The 16,306-nt window shown below is 37.8% G+C and overlaps 1 protein-coding gene across 1 annotated transcript in view; it reads left to right on the top strand.

Annotated features, from left to right (window-relative positions):
• LOC134754138 (FERM, ARHGEF and pleckstrin domain-containing protein 1) overlaps window positions 1-16,306 on the top strand; it is a 201,076-nt gene that overhangs the window by 142,013 nt on the left and 42,757 nt on the right. Inside the window, exons 20-22 of the mRNA XM_063690221.1 lie at window positions 8,786-8,853; window positions 13,493-13,673; window positions 14,271-14,447. Coding sequence (XP_063546291.1) covers window positions 8,786-8,853; window positions 13,493-13,673; window positions 14,271-14,447 — 426 coding nt within the window. The remainder of the gene's footprint in view (window positions 1-8,785; window positions 8,854-13,492; window positions 13,674-14,270; window positions 14,448-16,306) is intronic.

Genomic DNA, 16,306 nt, shown 5'->3' with positions numbered 1-16,306 from the left:
ATGCATCTGCGGCTCCACGGTGGAAGCTAATGGCCATCACGCATTGAGTTGTTGTCGCTGCTCAGGAAGATTTCCCAGACACCACGCGCTTAATGACATCGTCCGGAGAGCCCTAATATCCGCGAACATACCGTGTGTTCTGGAACCACCGGGTCTCTGTCGCACCGATGGCAAAAGGCCGGACGGTTTAACGTTGGTGCCATGGCAGAAGGGGAAGTGCCTACTGTGGGACGCCACGTGCGTCAGCACTTTCGCCGCGTCACATCTCAGCCGGACGGTGCAGACACCTGGCGCTGCGGCAGAGTCGGCAGCTTCAAGAAAGAGAACGAAATATTCCATCCTCGAGGCAAATTATTATTTTGTACCCCTCGCCTTCGAGACAACGGGGTGTTGGGGGTCTGACGCCATATCGTTTATTAGGGAGGTGGGACATAGGATTAGGGAGAGGACCTCTGATGCTCGCGCGGGTTCGTACCTGGTGCAAAGGTTGGCCATCGCTATCCAACGTGGTAACGCGGCAAGTGTGATGGGCACCTTTGCACCCGGTACAGCTCGCGGAGGTCTTTTTGAATAAAATATTTTAGTTAGTTTTGTAGTTTATTGTTTAATTCCATTTTTTTTTATACACTGTAATGTCATGTAAATGAAGAAACAATCCCCGACGAATGGTGTGACAGTTTGCTGGTGCCCATTTTTAAAAACAAAGGGGATGTACAGGAATGCAACAACTATAGAGGAATAAAGCTCATGTCACATAGCATGAAAATATGGGAAAAAGTGATAGAGAGACGCCTGAGAGATGAGAGTGATATAACACAAAACCAGTTCGGGTTTATGCCGGGGAGAGGTACAACAGACGCCATTTTTGCACTTCGCCAAATGTGCGAAAAATACAGACATGCTAAAAAGAACCTGCATATGGTGTTTGTTGACCTCGAAAAAGCATACGATCGAGTACCCCGAGAGGTTTTGTGGTGGGCTCTGAAAGAGAAATGCGTGCCTGGGAAGTATGTGGAGCTAATCCGGTCAATGTACAACCGATGTTGTACACGCGTCCGGTCAGCAGCTGGCACCACCGACAGGTTCAGTGTCACAGTAGGCTTGCACCAGGGATCGGCTTTAAGCCCTTACCTCTTCCTGCTAGTTATGGACGCACTGTCATCGGACATACAGGAGGAGGCACCTTGGTGTATGCTGTTTGCTGATGACATTGTGCTTGTAGGTGAAAACGAACTAGAGGTGCAGAGCAGACTTGAGAAATGGCGGCAAAAATTGGAGAATGTTGGCCTAAAGATCAGCAGATCTAAAACAGAACACATGTTCTGCGATTTTGGCGGTCTCTCCAGTTTTGCTGCCATAGAACTCGATAGCGTTACATTGCCGGTCTGCTCCGACTTCAAGTACCTCGGTTCGCTCGTACAGTGCGATGGCGATATTGACCGCGACGTGAAAAACCGGATTAGCACAGGATGGATGAAATGGCGACAGGTTACGGGAACCATTTGTGACGCCCGTATGCCCCTTCGGTTGAAGGGTAAAATTTATAAAACGATCATAAGACCTGTCGTCATGTATGGATCAGAGTGTTGGGCCCTAAAGGTGAAGGATGAAAAGAGATTGCATGTAGCGGAGATGAGAATGTTAAGGTGGATGTGTGGCGTGACGAGAATGGATAGGATAAGGAATGAGTATATAAGAGGAAGCCTGAAAGTTGCACCCATAACAGAAAAAGTAAGGGCAAATCGCCTAGCATGGTACGGGCATGTGATGCGGAGGGATGAAAGTCATGTGACGAGAAAGGTATTAAGAATGAATGTGGAGGGAAGTACGAGGAGAGGAAAACCGAGGAAAAGGTGGATGGACTGTGTGAAAGATGATATGAAACTAACGCAAGTGAATGATGAGATGACGGGTGACAGAGATGTATGGAAGAAAAAGACATGCTGCGCCGACCCCAAGTGAATGGGACAAGGGCAAGCGAATGATGATGTCATGTAAATGTGTTTTCAATAAATTAAATTATTTCCATTTATTTATTTTAATAAATAAAAAATTATAAATAAAAACTGAATTAAGTTTTTTCCTGGTGGTGAATTGCAAAAAAATATAACAAATCTAAAATTAGGAATTATTTTTATTTAAAGTGACTACATTTGTAAACAAAAAACTTAAATGTCCTCTTCGGGTTCATATTTCATATTTATTTATTGCAACCATGGTTTTATAGGTATTACAAATTCTTGGTAGTTCCACATGGACCCCGTGGGGGCATAGCAATATTACATGCATACTTGGAATCTAATCTTAAATCTATGTGTATAATATAAAAGTAGGTCAATTTAGTAGTTTCTATACATATAAGCCGAATTGAATCAGATAATTGTCAGTGTATTAAATAACAAAATAAACGGGCAACTAATTATTATTAGGTGATGTCAAATTATATGGTTCACCGGTAGATGTAAAACTGTAAAAGAAAAGTCGTTTTGTTAAGTACTCGTACCATTCCAATACTACAAAATCACTGATCATACATGAACTGGTTGCTGTAGATTATTGTTGAATTATTTTTGTGCCTAGTTGATATCCATTAAACCTATAATTTTGTGCCAGACCTATAATTAGTGGTCAGCATGCAAAATAACCCTGGATTGAAAATTACATTAACTTACTTTGGATTTGTACAGCCACATTTGCATGATTTACACTGGGCTGTGCATGGCCAGCTGACGCGACGACACCCACAATGCATAGTTTCTCAGCCAGATTTGCAGCCACAATGGTCCAAGAGGCTTAATGGAGACCAAATCGCTGTAACTGCCGACCATTCCGGAGTCCAACTCTCTTTTTCCTCAGTCCATCCCCAAAAAGATGTACATGGTATGGAAACTTCTGGTTTCACAGCGTTTCCGTTGGCCCTCTTGGTAAGCTGCTCGAAGTGCATGTTTATAGAGAGCAGCTGATGTAGGTGGCAGGGTTGGCAGGTTCTAATTTCTCGGCCAAATCAGATTTGTTCCCTGAACGACGCCCTCCATTGACTGACAACGAAGGTGGACAAATTTGGTTTTCGTACTGGAAGAATTCGTTCAGATCAAGCTGCCTTTCTCTGGCCACTATAAAAAGACGGGAAAATAGGAGTATGTCAACTTTTAAGTTTTTGATTTTGTCAGTTGTCAGGTGTGTAACTACATATTTTAATTTTAGTATAAAGTAACCCTAGATTTGTGTTATTGTTTGGCCAAACGGAACACATAAACGTAAATGAAGTTCACAAATATTTGTTTGCTTCAAAAAACAAGCTTGTGACAAGCCTGCCACCTACATCAGCTGCTCTCTATAAACATGCACTTCGAGCGGCTTACCAAGGGGGCCATATATGGGGAAACGCTATGAAACCAGTAGTTTCCATACCATGTCCATCTTCTTGGGGATGGACTGAGGAAAGAGAGAGTTGGACTCCGGAATGGTCGGCAGTTACAGCGATTTGGTCGCAATTAAGCCTCTTGGACCATTGTGGCTGCAAATCTGGCTGCGAAACTATGCGTTGTGAGTGTCGTCGCGTCAGCTTACCATGCACAGCCCAGTGTAAATCATGCAAAAATGCCTGTACAAATCAAAAGTAAGTTAATGTAATTTTCAATCCAGAGTTAATTTGCATGCTGACCACTGATTATAGGTCTGGCACAAAATTATAGGTTTAATGGTAATCAACTAGGCACAAAAATAATTCAACAGTAAATCTACAGGCACAAAAATTATCCAACAGTAATCTACAGCAACCACTTCATGTATGATCGGTGATTTTTTAGTATTGAAATGGTACGAGTACTTCTCAAAATGACTTTTTTTTCAGTTCTACATCTACCGGTGAACCCGAAGAGGACATTCAAGTTTTTTGTTTACAAATGTAGTCACTTTAAATAAAAATAATTTCTAATTTTATATTTGTTAAATAAAACTATGAAAACGGATTATATCGCGTATATTGAATTTATAATACATCCCGACGTTTCGAACTCTTTACAGCTCTTTTAGATTTGTTATATTTTTTGTAATTCAGCACCAGGAAAAAACTTTATTCAGTTTTATTTATTTATTAAAATAAATTGGGTGATTTCTTTTCATATGACACATTTCATATTAAAATCAGTGCACTTACTGCGGTTGAAGATTTCTTTTAAAGAATTTATTTGTAAGAACGTGCATAATTGAACTTAAATATTTCGTGAAGAATGAAAGGTATCGGTGTCGGGTTTTTTTGTAATACTTTTATATACTCAGTACTATATATATATTTATTAAACTATTCATGTTCCATAATTTTTTTTTATGAAATTAAGTAAAAACTATCAATTGAGTAAGAAAAAAAACGTAAGATGCCGTTTTTTGCCAAAAGTATTCAGTATATGTTTTTTGAATATTTTTTTGTAAGTAGTATATATAATGAGCTTTTATTTGAGATATTAAACATTAAAATCGGTCGAATAGTTTAGCTTGTAGAATTATTTGGAATATATCTTGAAGAAATTTACACTCACATTCAAACTAAAATATTTCGAGAAGTATGAGAGATATCGGTGTCGGGTTTTTTTTATAATACTTTTTATTTATTCAGTAATATATACATGCATTAAACTATTCATATTCCATACAATTTTTTTGAGAAATCAAGTAAAAACTATCAATCGAGTAAAAAAACAAACTTAAAATTCCCGTTTTTATCAAAATTATTGAGTATATATTTTTTGACTATTTTTTTAAAAGTAATGTATATAATGCGCTTTCATTTGAGATATTAAACATTTAAATCGGTTCATTGGTTTAGCTTGTAGAATTTTTTGAAATATTTTTTAAAGAAGTGGCGCCATCTCTGTTCCTAAGGGGTGAAACTGCCGCTGCTGCGGGTCAAATCGCTCAGTTTGGTTCCTACTATCACTGTGCAAAGCGGCTTGCTTTTATCATGAAGTGCAGCATTTTGTTCATAACAAGTATGACTAATACATTCAGTAAGTCAGTACGAGTACATACTTACATTCGTCAAATGTAAGCGAGGAGTTTAAAAACAAATATCAAAATCGTGTAGGTAACCTTATCCCAAGAAATGACGCAGGCGCAACTTTTTACCAAAGTAAGTTTATTCTGACCATGCCAGGATAAGCTAAGTGAATCTGCCCCCAGCGAGTTTTGGCTTATAATTTTTGCAACACGGACACGGAAATCTAAAATTTAAGCGGTAACCTAAACCTGAATGACTGTTTTTTGTAATAATATACGCAACATTTTATTAACTTTATTAGTTTAGCTATAAATTTGACATACACCTACTTTTTTCATAAAAAGTGGTATTTCTTTGTTTATAGCTCTTAAACCATACATTTTTATTTGGAAACAATGTATAGATGAATCATAATACATTTAATAATCTTTCATTACATGTAGCTGATGTAGCACACGTGTATGTGTGACTCATGGTATAGCTATAATTTACATTTTGCGAATTTCGGCAGTGACTATCTGTATGACGTCATTATTTGTCATTCAGGGACAATAGAGATGATCTCCCGGCAGTTTTAGAATCCAGGTCATATTGCTCATAGCATACTAGAAGCATAAATGGATTTACCTGAAAATGACCAATTTGGATTTTTTAAACTTTAATAAACATATTGATGCATAATTTCCTAATTTTTGGTCAGATTTGGATTTTTTTGGTATCAGTGTGAGGTTTGAGACGTCATCTTTAATGTTATAACGAAGTTGTCATTTTATTGTCAACTTTGACGTATATTCATTGTTGTTATTTTGGTGTTTGGTAAATAAAGATGTAAAGAGAGAGTATGGTACTGGACGTGAGATATAAGAGGGACAGTCGATGTCTACGACCCGGATATCAAATAACGCCTTCCTCTGTGCATCCTAGACGCCGCGGCAGCAGAGATCGCCGCGAAGTCCACCGTCGCCTTCGGTGATGATGATGGGTTCTTTGACCACGTTCCCCCAGATTATATTATATTATTATCGACGACCGGTCTGGCCTAGTGGGTAGTGACCCTGCCTGTGAAGCCGATGGTCCTGGGTTCGAATCCTGGTAAGGGCATTTATTTGTGTGATGAACACAGATATTTGTGCCTGAGTCATGGGTGTTTTCTATGTATTTTAGTATTAATATATTATATATATCGTTGTCTGAGTACCCATAACACAAGCCTCCTTGGGCTTACCGTGGGGCTTAGTCAATCTGTGTAAGAACGTCCTATAATATTTATATTTATATTTATTTATTTATTTATTTTTATTTTTATATATTTATTATAAGAGTTAGGAGCGAAAACCAGGTTTCATACAATTTCTGAAAAACCCCTATAAGTTGGGCATAGCTGTGATTAAAAATTTAAAATATATCAAATTGTGTAAAAATATTTTCCATAATATCAATATCTAGGGAGGAATGTGAGGACTACGTAGGTACAAAATGGGTCATCAATTAAAACTTTCGACTGTATGTTAACCACATCACAGCGATTCCCCTCCGTTAGATTTATTCGATTTCGAAGTCGCCACTATCGTCTTAAACCTGTTCGAAATACCTTTCAGCAATGATAAAAGCTTTGTCTAATAAGGCCCTGCATTTCATAGTGTTTCACATATGCCTAAAATTTAATGCGTCGTAACGATGCGTACAGTCACCTGCAATAATATGTTACTCTTTAAAGGCCGCAAAAATATGAGACACGCTCAGGCTCTACAAATAAGACCGTGTCAGATATTTTTGCGGCCGTCGAAGAGTAACATATTATTGCAGATGACTGTACGATAGTAGATAGATTAGCTACTCATGGAACATTGTGACTGCGGGCTTTGCCAAATTTTTTGTTTTTGATGATGTGGCTTTCCATTAATAACAAGTATGCAAAATGTCAGACCCCGAAACTTTATAGTTTTTTGTAAAAAAAAAACGAAATATGATCTTTCTTCGATATTTTTTTTATTCACCCGATTTTGACGTGAGTCACGATGTCGTGCGTATAGTAATGACAATTATATTATATTACCTACTGACAAGCGATTGGTAAATTTAACCGACCTCAATTTCATAGAAGGAGGTTCTGTATTCGGTTGTGGCAATATTTTTTTATGTGTTCACCGATTACTCTGACACCCGTGGTCCGATTTGAGTAATTTTTTTTAGTGTTCCGTACCCAAAGGGTAAAAACGGGACCCTATTACTAACACTTCGCTGTCTGTCTGTCTGTTTGTCTGTCCGTCTGTCACCAGGCTGTATCTCATGAACCGTGATAGCTAGACAGTTGAAATTTTCACAGATGATGTATTTCTGTTGCCGCTATAACAACAAATACTATAAAACGGAGCCAGACAGCCGCTCGACCCGAGGCTGCCTCTAGTAGATACGTGGCTTAAGTTTACGAATTAAGATGTTTATAATTAGGGGAGACCGAGGTGAGTTAAGATAATTTTGAGACATCTATACCTAACTATTATTGAGCTGGAAAAACCAGACAAGTGCGAGTCGTACTCGCCCGCCGAGAGTTCCGTACTTTTTAGTATATTTTAACTCACCTCGGTCTCCCCTACTTCATTCATGCCTCGCGCATCATTCTCTAACTATGTAACAACATTAGAACTAAAAATGAAAAAAAAAAGAAACCGACTTAAAAAGGATGAAATAAAATATTATCTTTTTTAGGGTTCCGTATTTAAGTACATGCGTTACCAACTGATATGTTTGAAGTCGGTGCCAAACCATGTAGTAACAATACAACTCAAAAATAATCAGCTTATGATGATAAACGTCTAATATTATAAACGTGAAAGTAATTCTGTCGGCCTGTTTGTTACCTTTTCATGACTAAACAGCTGAACCGCTTTAGCTGAAATTTAATAAAGGTTCCTTGAATTGTTTTATATTTTGTAATGTAGTCCTATGGATAAGGGACAGGAAATAACTCAGTCCCAATCCCTTCACTTGCATGCTATGGACTGTTCAAAAATTAGTAAAAAATACTTTTTAAAACATAAAACGGCAAATAAACGCATTGGATTTACACTAATGTGCCGACAAACATAGTACGGACTGTACCAACAAGGTTCGACCGTGTGTTCTGACTTCTGAGATGTGTTCTTAGGTACCTACAGAAAGTTTGTTCATTGTCGTCGTGTGAGGCAATACAACTTACATACTTATATAGCCGGCATAGCCGCATCCTTATCAAGTCGCACAAAATCATCTAAAGTCGTCGTCAATAGAACCTGCCAATAATTTAAACAAATATGACAGATTTTGTTAGCGTTTAACACATAACCTAACATTTTTACGGAGGTAATATTCCCTTAAATATTAATAATTAAAATTTATTTAACTAAAAATTTATATAAATAAAATATTTAAGTATATAGACTGTTGATAAGGTCATGGTTGTCCTTGTAAGATTACGAAGTAATGAAGGTAAAATGGTTTGTTTACTCGTACATTATTTGCAAGTTCTATATTGACGACGACTTTATGGTGCAAAATTTGGCTTGGCACCGACTTCAAACATATCAGTTGGTAACGCATATACTTAAATATGGAACCCTAAAAAGGATAATATTTTATTTCATCCTTTTTGAAGTCGGTTTATCTTTTTCTTTTAGTTTTTATACATATCATTAATTCATCATGTCTACTAGACGTTGAGAGGGTAATTTTTCATTGTATAGAATCTAAAACCGAACAACTGGGATTTTTTGTACACAATTTATTACGATTTTATCTCGTGTTTTACAGATGCTGAAGAACCAGAGTACAGAAAAATTGCTGAACTGCTGTGCGACTATTTAAGTAATACTTATAACGTAAGTTTATTGATTATATGTATATAGACAAACACAAAAACTTAACTAAACATCATCATTATGTATCATTAATAATATACAGGTTGAATTTGTTATCTTTGACCAATTTTTTTCCATGCCATGTATCACTTATAGATTCCATTACCGCAAAAAATAGGCAGCAATTTTTTCATTTTTATTTAATCTTTTTAATATTTATATATCATTTTTAATATTTTTATTAACTTTCGTACATGTGCCATTTTTTCAACCTGTTTAATTTTGCATATATTTTATATATTTTAGTTGGCACTTTTTTTTAAACCACTAATATGATTAATCAAAGATTTGCCAAGATTTGCCACAATTATGAATAAGGAGTGAAAATTCCCGATAAAAAAGCTTGAAACCCCCAAATATTCTGCATTTGATATTTTGAAAGACCTCCATCTACACTAGCGCCCCTAGCGGCGAAATTAAACGCGATAGCCCTCATTGTAAAAAAATTGAAAATAGAACTTCATACATTTCGATAAAATATTTCTTGTTTAAGGAGACTCGATTCAATGCAAATTAGCCATCGATGGCGTTTCGGAACGTAATTTCGTCGCGCCATCTGTCATATTGCTGTCTACTTAAACACGCTGCTGCGTCGCCTCAGCTTTGTGATTGGTTGGCCAATCACAGCTCGCCGCGGTCAAGAGGACGAAACAAAACGATAGCTCTAATTAATTATTTATTTTATGTTGTATAGTAGAAACAATTGCTTCATAAGTCAGAAACGCGTTGTGACACCTTTCATATAGCATTATCCATAGACTACGAATTGCTTAGCGTTGCTTGTTAGTCTCCATAGGCTACGGTGGCCGAAATCGAAAAAAAAATGTCTTAAAATTGAATTTAGCAAGGAGCAGGTACCAGGACCAGGAGTGTGATGAGGAGGACCTCATGAGTTACGAGGAGGTGTCGTTGACCAACCCGCCGGGCCGCGTATTTACAAAAGCTAAACTATTTCAGTCACGCCTCAGATTATAATCGGGGAGCTTTTGTTTATGCATATTAGTTAACAATATCTATACCATTTCGGTAAAAAGTAGTCACTCAAATGGATTAGCTTTTTGCTTACATATTTTCAAATATTATTCACGACAAAACCTAGTCGAGTTTAGTAACGTCAGTATCATTTGAATATGATATCTAAATTTAAATAATACTTATTAACTCAAATGGATTATTCCTAGCCACGGTTGGCAAATGTTTTGTACCTAACTGTCTACAAAATTGGAATCCAAAATTATACTAAATCAGTAGGTAGGTTAGGTTCGTTAGGTAGCTATAAATGCCCGAAGGGCAAACTGCCCAGAAATAGGAGCCCCGCGAAGCGGGGCTCCGTCTAGTTAGCTGGAGTTCATTGGAATGTTTCTTTAAAAAAAAAATTACTTCACAACGTAACTAGACGGAGCCCCGCTTCGCGGGGCTCCTATTTCTGGGCGGTTTGCCCTTCGGGCATTTGAAGCTACCTAACGAACCTAACCTACCTACCTATTGATTTAATGTAATTTTGGATTCCCATTTTGTAGCCAGTTACAAAACTTATTTACCAAACAATTCCACTCTTGCCCAATTCGTAACTGGCTACATACAAGGAATTTTAAATTCCTGTTTTGTAGCTAGTTACCAAATTTAGTTACCAAGCGGTAACACGCTGGCCCAATACGTAACCGGCTTCAAATTAACTGGGAATCTTGATTCCCATTCTGTAGCTGGTTACGAAATTTTGGTTACCAAACAGTACTAAAGGGAGTACTCGTACCTATCAACTGAAATAATTCTAAAAGTAAAAAAAAATCTTAGGCATTGTTAAGTAATTTGCATGAACGGTGATTTATTTAATACAATCGGAGTCGTTACTAAAATATGATTCAAATTTTAGATCGCAACAGACTAGCATTTGTAGTAACAATATCCGTATGAATTTAGTTAATAAAGTCTATACGATTTCAGTAAATTTCTATACTATAATAGATTAGGGTTTTGTTAAGTTTTGTCCAAACAAAAGCTAATCTAGTTCAGTTCGCATCTGAACCATATCAGTATAGCCTTTGTAAATACGCCGCCGGGCCCCAGTGGCCGGTACGCGTACGAGTATGAAGGTATCGCTCCGCTCGCGTATCTTAGCTGTATACGAGTACCTACTTTTGGTTTGTTTACCTATATGATTTTACTGGTTGAAAGTATTATTATTTTTGTCTCGTAGAAAAAGTATTGTGTACAATAGTGGTATAATCAAGCTTTTCTATCTCGTACCTTACTTAAGCAACTCAGCAAGCTTCGTTGCTAAAACACGGTACTTACTCGACTGAAAAGCTCAATTATATCACGATGGTATAAAATACTATTTAGCCGTTAAATACCTTTGTGTATATTAGAACGTATTGATTGTATAAAAATAAGCATAGAAGTATTTTGAGATCTGTTTTTCTGGTGGCGCCAACTGGTGAGCACAAAAACGGTAGCCCTCATTGACTAAACCGTATCGAAAAAATTCTTGATTCGGAAGTGCCTTAGACTATCCAACGTTGAAAAGAGTAAGGTTGTATTGTTGCATATGAAGTTGTAATACACAGATTATAGTTGACGAGTAGAAAAAGCATGTTTCATGAAGTGTAGTTACCCTGTTACGTCAGATGTAAACAAAACAAACCTGATAGATACACAAGTTTAATAAACGAGGGTAGTTTAAACCAACAAGTCCAACAACAAACTCCTTGGTTTATTGTTAGTCGCTCGCTGGCCTTGACTCGGGATAGTACTGTATGCGCGCGCGCTGCTGACCTTATTTTGTTTATTTCTAACGACGAATGTTATGAAATGGTGCGACGTTACTTTTTAAGTGGTAAATATTATGGTGGAGCTCAGAGACTGTTGAAGCTTCGTCTATTCCTCGCTGCAGTGAAGTGCTTCGCAAATTAAACAACAATCTGCAATAACGTGCAGCACTTTATTTAGAGCAGCACAGCTTGCACTTCGAACAATTCCTAGTACCAACTTACTAAGTAAGTACGTATGTACATACGTTTATTCAATTTTTTTAATACACCTGAATGCAAATAGTGCCAGCCTGGTTTAAATTTTAATGTAACACTGTTAACTATATTTCTATATTCGTAATTCTTATTGCAACAACTAAAGTTCTAGCGATGGTCATGCAGGTGCGGGCTTACGTACTCCTTACGGTAGACCTTAATTCGTTGCAATAAGGTTTACGAAAGGTCAGTTAACTGTGTCGACCACCGAATTTAATTACTGCCGCCGATCAGATGGATTGAGGGCAGAGGCACAGGCGCTCGTAGTTAGCCCATGATGCCGGTTGTCAATGTCACTGTGCGAGTTTGACAGCAATATACTTAAGACGATAGTCGCTGATGTGTCCTTGAGCGTCTCAGCGTCTCTGTACCCGCACTCCGCTCACTGCGATCGTACGTGAATTTACCACAACGAGGTTCAAAGAATAAGCTACAGCCCAGAGGCGCGCGGTTGGCGCTATACTCCTTTTTGTGTATCTTTTGCAGATATTTTGTCATTTGAGTATGAGTAGATCATGCGTTTAGTGGAGGTCGTAAATTATAATAAAAATATATTCCCTTACGCATTATACTTCGCGCGCGTGCAATAAAGATATCAACAGGCGGGTTGATGTACGAAAATCTATCTGGAAAGCGTCTCTTCTTTATCAAATGATGAATACGGACAATCGATTACTAATGGCATGTTTATGAATAACTTTCTTAGTCACTTATGCGTAACGTAAAGCGTAAAGAGCTCTTACACTTTTCAATTCCTGCTATTGTTTTTTTAATAATCTTACCATGACGTAACTTCATGATTCACTAACATGTTTAATCTTTTAAAACATGACGTAACTTACATTGGTATTTTGCGTATTTAGAAATTATTGATATAGGGATTCAAATAAAACGACCATTCCAAACGATATTTATAGAAACGCGTAATTATCATTCAGATGAAAATTACAATCAATTGAAAATGAACTATTTTTTAATGCTTGTTGCTTGTGTTTTATCAATTCAGCCACGACATGTAATTTACGAGAAGTCGTATCTCAAATTTTCAATTATAAATCATACAAATTGGTATCTTAAATTAACCTATATTTTTAACAAATAAAATAAAAATGGGGGTCCAAAAAAATGAACAATCCTAATGCCCCCTTAACCCTCTTGGAACTTTACGAAGAAGACCAGTACGCTGCTACGTGTCCTTGAGGTGTTCCGTTTTAGTCTTCATCAGCCGTACCACTTCACATGCCACTTTTTCTAATGTATACTGCTTAATTTGTTAATGAAAATACAAAAATCACTATTCATCGATTTTGACAAAAATGGGGCCAATCTTACTTAAACTTTCAAAGGAAAAAATATTGTTTCCAAATCGGTTGAGAAACGACGGACTGTGAGGTAATAAACAAAAAAAATAAAACATACAACCAAATAACCTCCTTTCCAGCGTTCATTTTGTATGTCCATTGCAAATGTATTACTGCTTGGGTGAAAGCGTCTCACACGGCATAAAGTAGATCGTTAAAATGTGAAAGCTAACGCCATTGTGTATACCTATAATGTAACGTAATATTTGTCAGGCGTACGCGATGTACACAGAGCACAGCGGCGCGCTGGTGGGCATGGTGGAGAGCGTGCGGAGGCGCTGCGCGGAGGCGGCGCGCGCGTGCGCGGCCTTCGAGGCCTCCTCGCCGCTGCCGCTCGCCTGCCTGCTGCTGCGCCCGCTGCACAGGCTGCTGTACTACGCCGCCATCGCCAACGGTACCCTACATGCACATTCAGCACCTACACGGAGTGAGCGTTCCGCCGACTGGCGCCACACTTTACACATGCTCAAATCTGAACTTCCCAAACCTTGGATATTACTTCCATGACGTATTTGAAATACAAACACATTGGTACAACACTATAATATAGTTCATTGTTATTTTTGTTATTATCGCGACAAACAATTCTTTTAAGCACAAGCAAGCGGTAGAAATCACACAGGAATTTAAGGTTTCTCCTTAAACTTGAGGGGCTTATCGGTTGTAACTGTTGTAAGTCTGGGATCGTCGACGATTTAAGGGTAAATGAAAAATACGAAATTTCGTCTACTTCCGACCGTGCTTCGGGCATGTGTGACACGCGACTTCGCGCATTGTGGTGATAGACCGAATCATACTGTTACGCAATATTCCAAATTTATGTTTAGCTTGAAATCGCACTCGTGAGTCATAGAAACAGGTAGAAACTTCCTTGCTCTTGAGTGTTTATCTTTATTATTTTTATTATTTCCTTGCTGAAGTAATTTCAAACACTTGTAGTGTAGTACGTGGCACTGGCTCATTGTGAATTAGGTATTTATAATTGGTGCAGAAATAACGGAGGTGGCACCCCACCGGAGGGGAACCGGCGAGAACGAGAACGGCAGCGGGCTTGAACGCGCGCGCGCGGCGCAGGAGGTGGCGGCACGGCTGGCGTGCGCGGCCGAGCGGCAGCTGCGCCACGTCGAGAACCACGCCGCGCTCTGCCAGCTGCAGCGGGACATCATCGGTTAGTGACACCTGGATTTTTTTCTAACTTGTTACCACAGGGAACAACTAAGAAGAAAAAAATGCCAGTAGATAGGTACCACGGATTTAGATTTTAATAAACCGGATGGAGTACACGGGCCAAAAAGTGTGTCCACATGAGAAGTCAAAGTGGGCGGTTGCATCTCTTTCTAATTAGGGTGACCATAAGTCATATGTATGTGGGATATTAGGATAAGTTGGAATGTATAGTTTGGCCAAGATCGTTTTTCATTCATGCATAGGAAGTCAGAGAGAATGGATATAGTTTTTTTCTCCTCTGTAAAACGCTTCTCAAAACCTTACTTAATTTAGTCGTTATAAAAACTGTTACTGATGACAGACAGACTGACAGACGGACAGCGGAGTCTTAGTGATAGGGTCCCGTTTTTACCCTTTGGGTACGGAACCCTAAAAATGGTCACTTTTTTCATTTGTAGTCTGCCTCTTTCGCACTCATGGTATGTTCATATACGTAATGGCTTCTATTTTGCACACTTCAGCTATTCTTTAAGCGTCATCGTAGTTAATTGCACCATTTTTTTTTAATTTGCCGCCTTCGTGTACTGACGGAAATGTGTGTTCAACTTATATAGAATATTATGTATAAATGTGTCTGTAATATTTAAGGATTTTGGATTTAAATTTTGGCAATTATATAGCTCTCATTACGTGCACAAATAAATCATTTATCTATCTATCAACCAAATAATTAAACATGCCGAAATAAAGATATACTTATTTAGGTAAACTTATTTTTACATTAAGTAAGTACGTAGGTAATAAGAACTCTGTAAGACCGATTCACATCGTGCCGACATCATAGTCACCCTAATGAGTTTGACAACGTTTTCTTATATTTTTAATAGTTTAGGCTTACCTGTGAAAAGATATACCACAATCAACAAAACTTTCACTTCTGGAACCTTTCACACAATATCTTTTACCCATTTTATACTTTATTTCGCAAATAAATCTTGAGCGCCGCCATTCATGTATTTTGAAAATTTCTTTATCAAATTGGGGATACCAATTAATATTCAAAGTTACTACAATGTCTACCATATAAAAATTAATGTATTTTTTGTTGTGCACATGCTTGGTTAAATCAGTTAATAATATTGACATTATAACTATTTACAAATTACGTAAAAGATATCAGAACCGCACTTTGAATATAGCACTTAAATAATATAAGAAGGTATTTAATTTTAGTAGTTATTGATATAAATACTACCAAAATGGTATTTTTTTAACATTGGCAACATGTGCGAGTGGGACACCGCGACCCACTTTTGCTATCTCATGTGGACCGTTTTCTCTAGTCTGGTACGAACACCTTTCTGGCTCGGTGATAAGGTTCAGTTTAGTATGGCAAAAAAAGTGACAGCTCGCTCCTGTTTAGGGTATAACTTCATGATAGGTACCATCAAAGTGAATTGGGTTAAATTTTTGATGTGGGGCTTGAGCTGCTTAGCTTCATAAAGCTTATCTTATCTTATCTTATGGTTTTCGGGCCCATAAGGATCTTTTATGCAGTTACCCCCTAGGAAAGATCCGTCCGCTACTCAAGAGCTTTTCCGACCATCTCCATATGCCGATGATGGAGCTCATGAGTAGCGTTTTGAATTTCTTTGGTTCCAGATAGCCTGTTCCAAAGTCCTTCATTCTTTGTCTGGCGAGGGCGTGACATTAAGGTGACCCAGTAATGGCCAGTAAACACCCCCGTTATTATTTGGAGTTGTCGTTTGCTTCATAAAGCTTAAAATGTATCTTATTTGTTATTGACTTCAAAGAAAATATAAAAGCTTATAAAAGGATACAAAATAAGAATACGCATGC

The sequence above is a fragment of the Cydia strobilella genome, chromosome Z (genome assembly GCF_947568885.1).
Source record: "Cydia strobilella chromosome Z, ilCydStro3.1, whole genome shotgun sequence".
Classification (NCBI taxonomy): Eukaryota; Metazoa; Arthropoda; class Insecta; order Lepidoptera; family Tortricidae; genus Cydia; species Cydia strobilella.
Note: the sequence above shows the minus strand (reverse complement) of the source record. Positions and strands in the feature narration are given on the sequence as shown.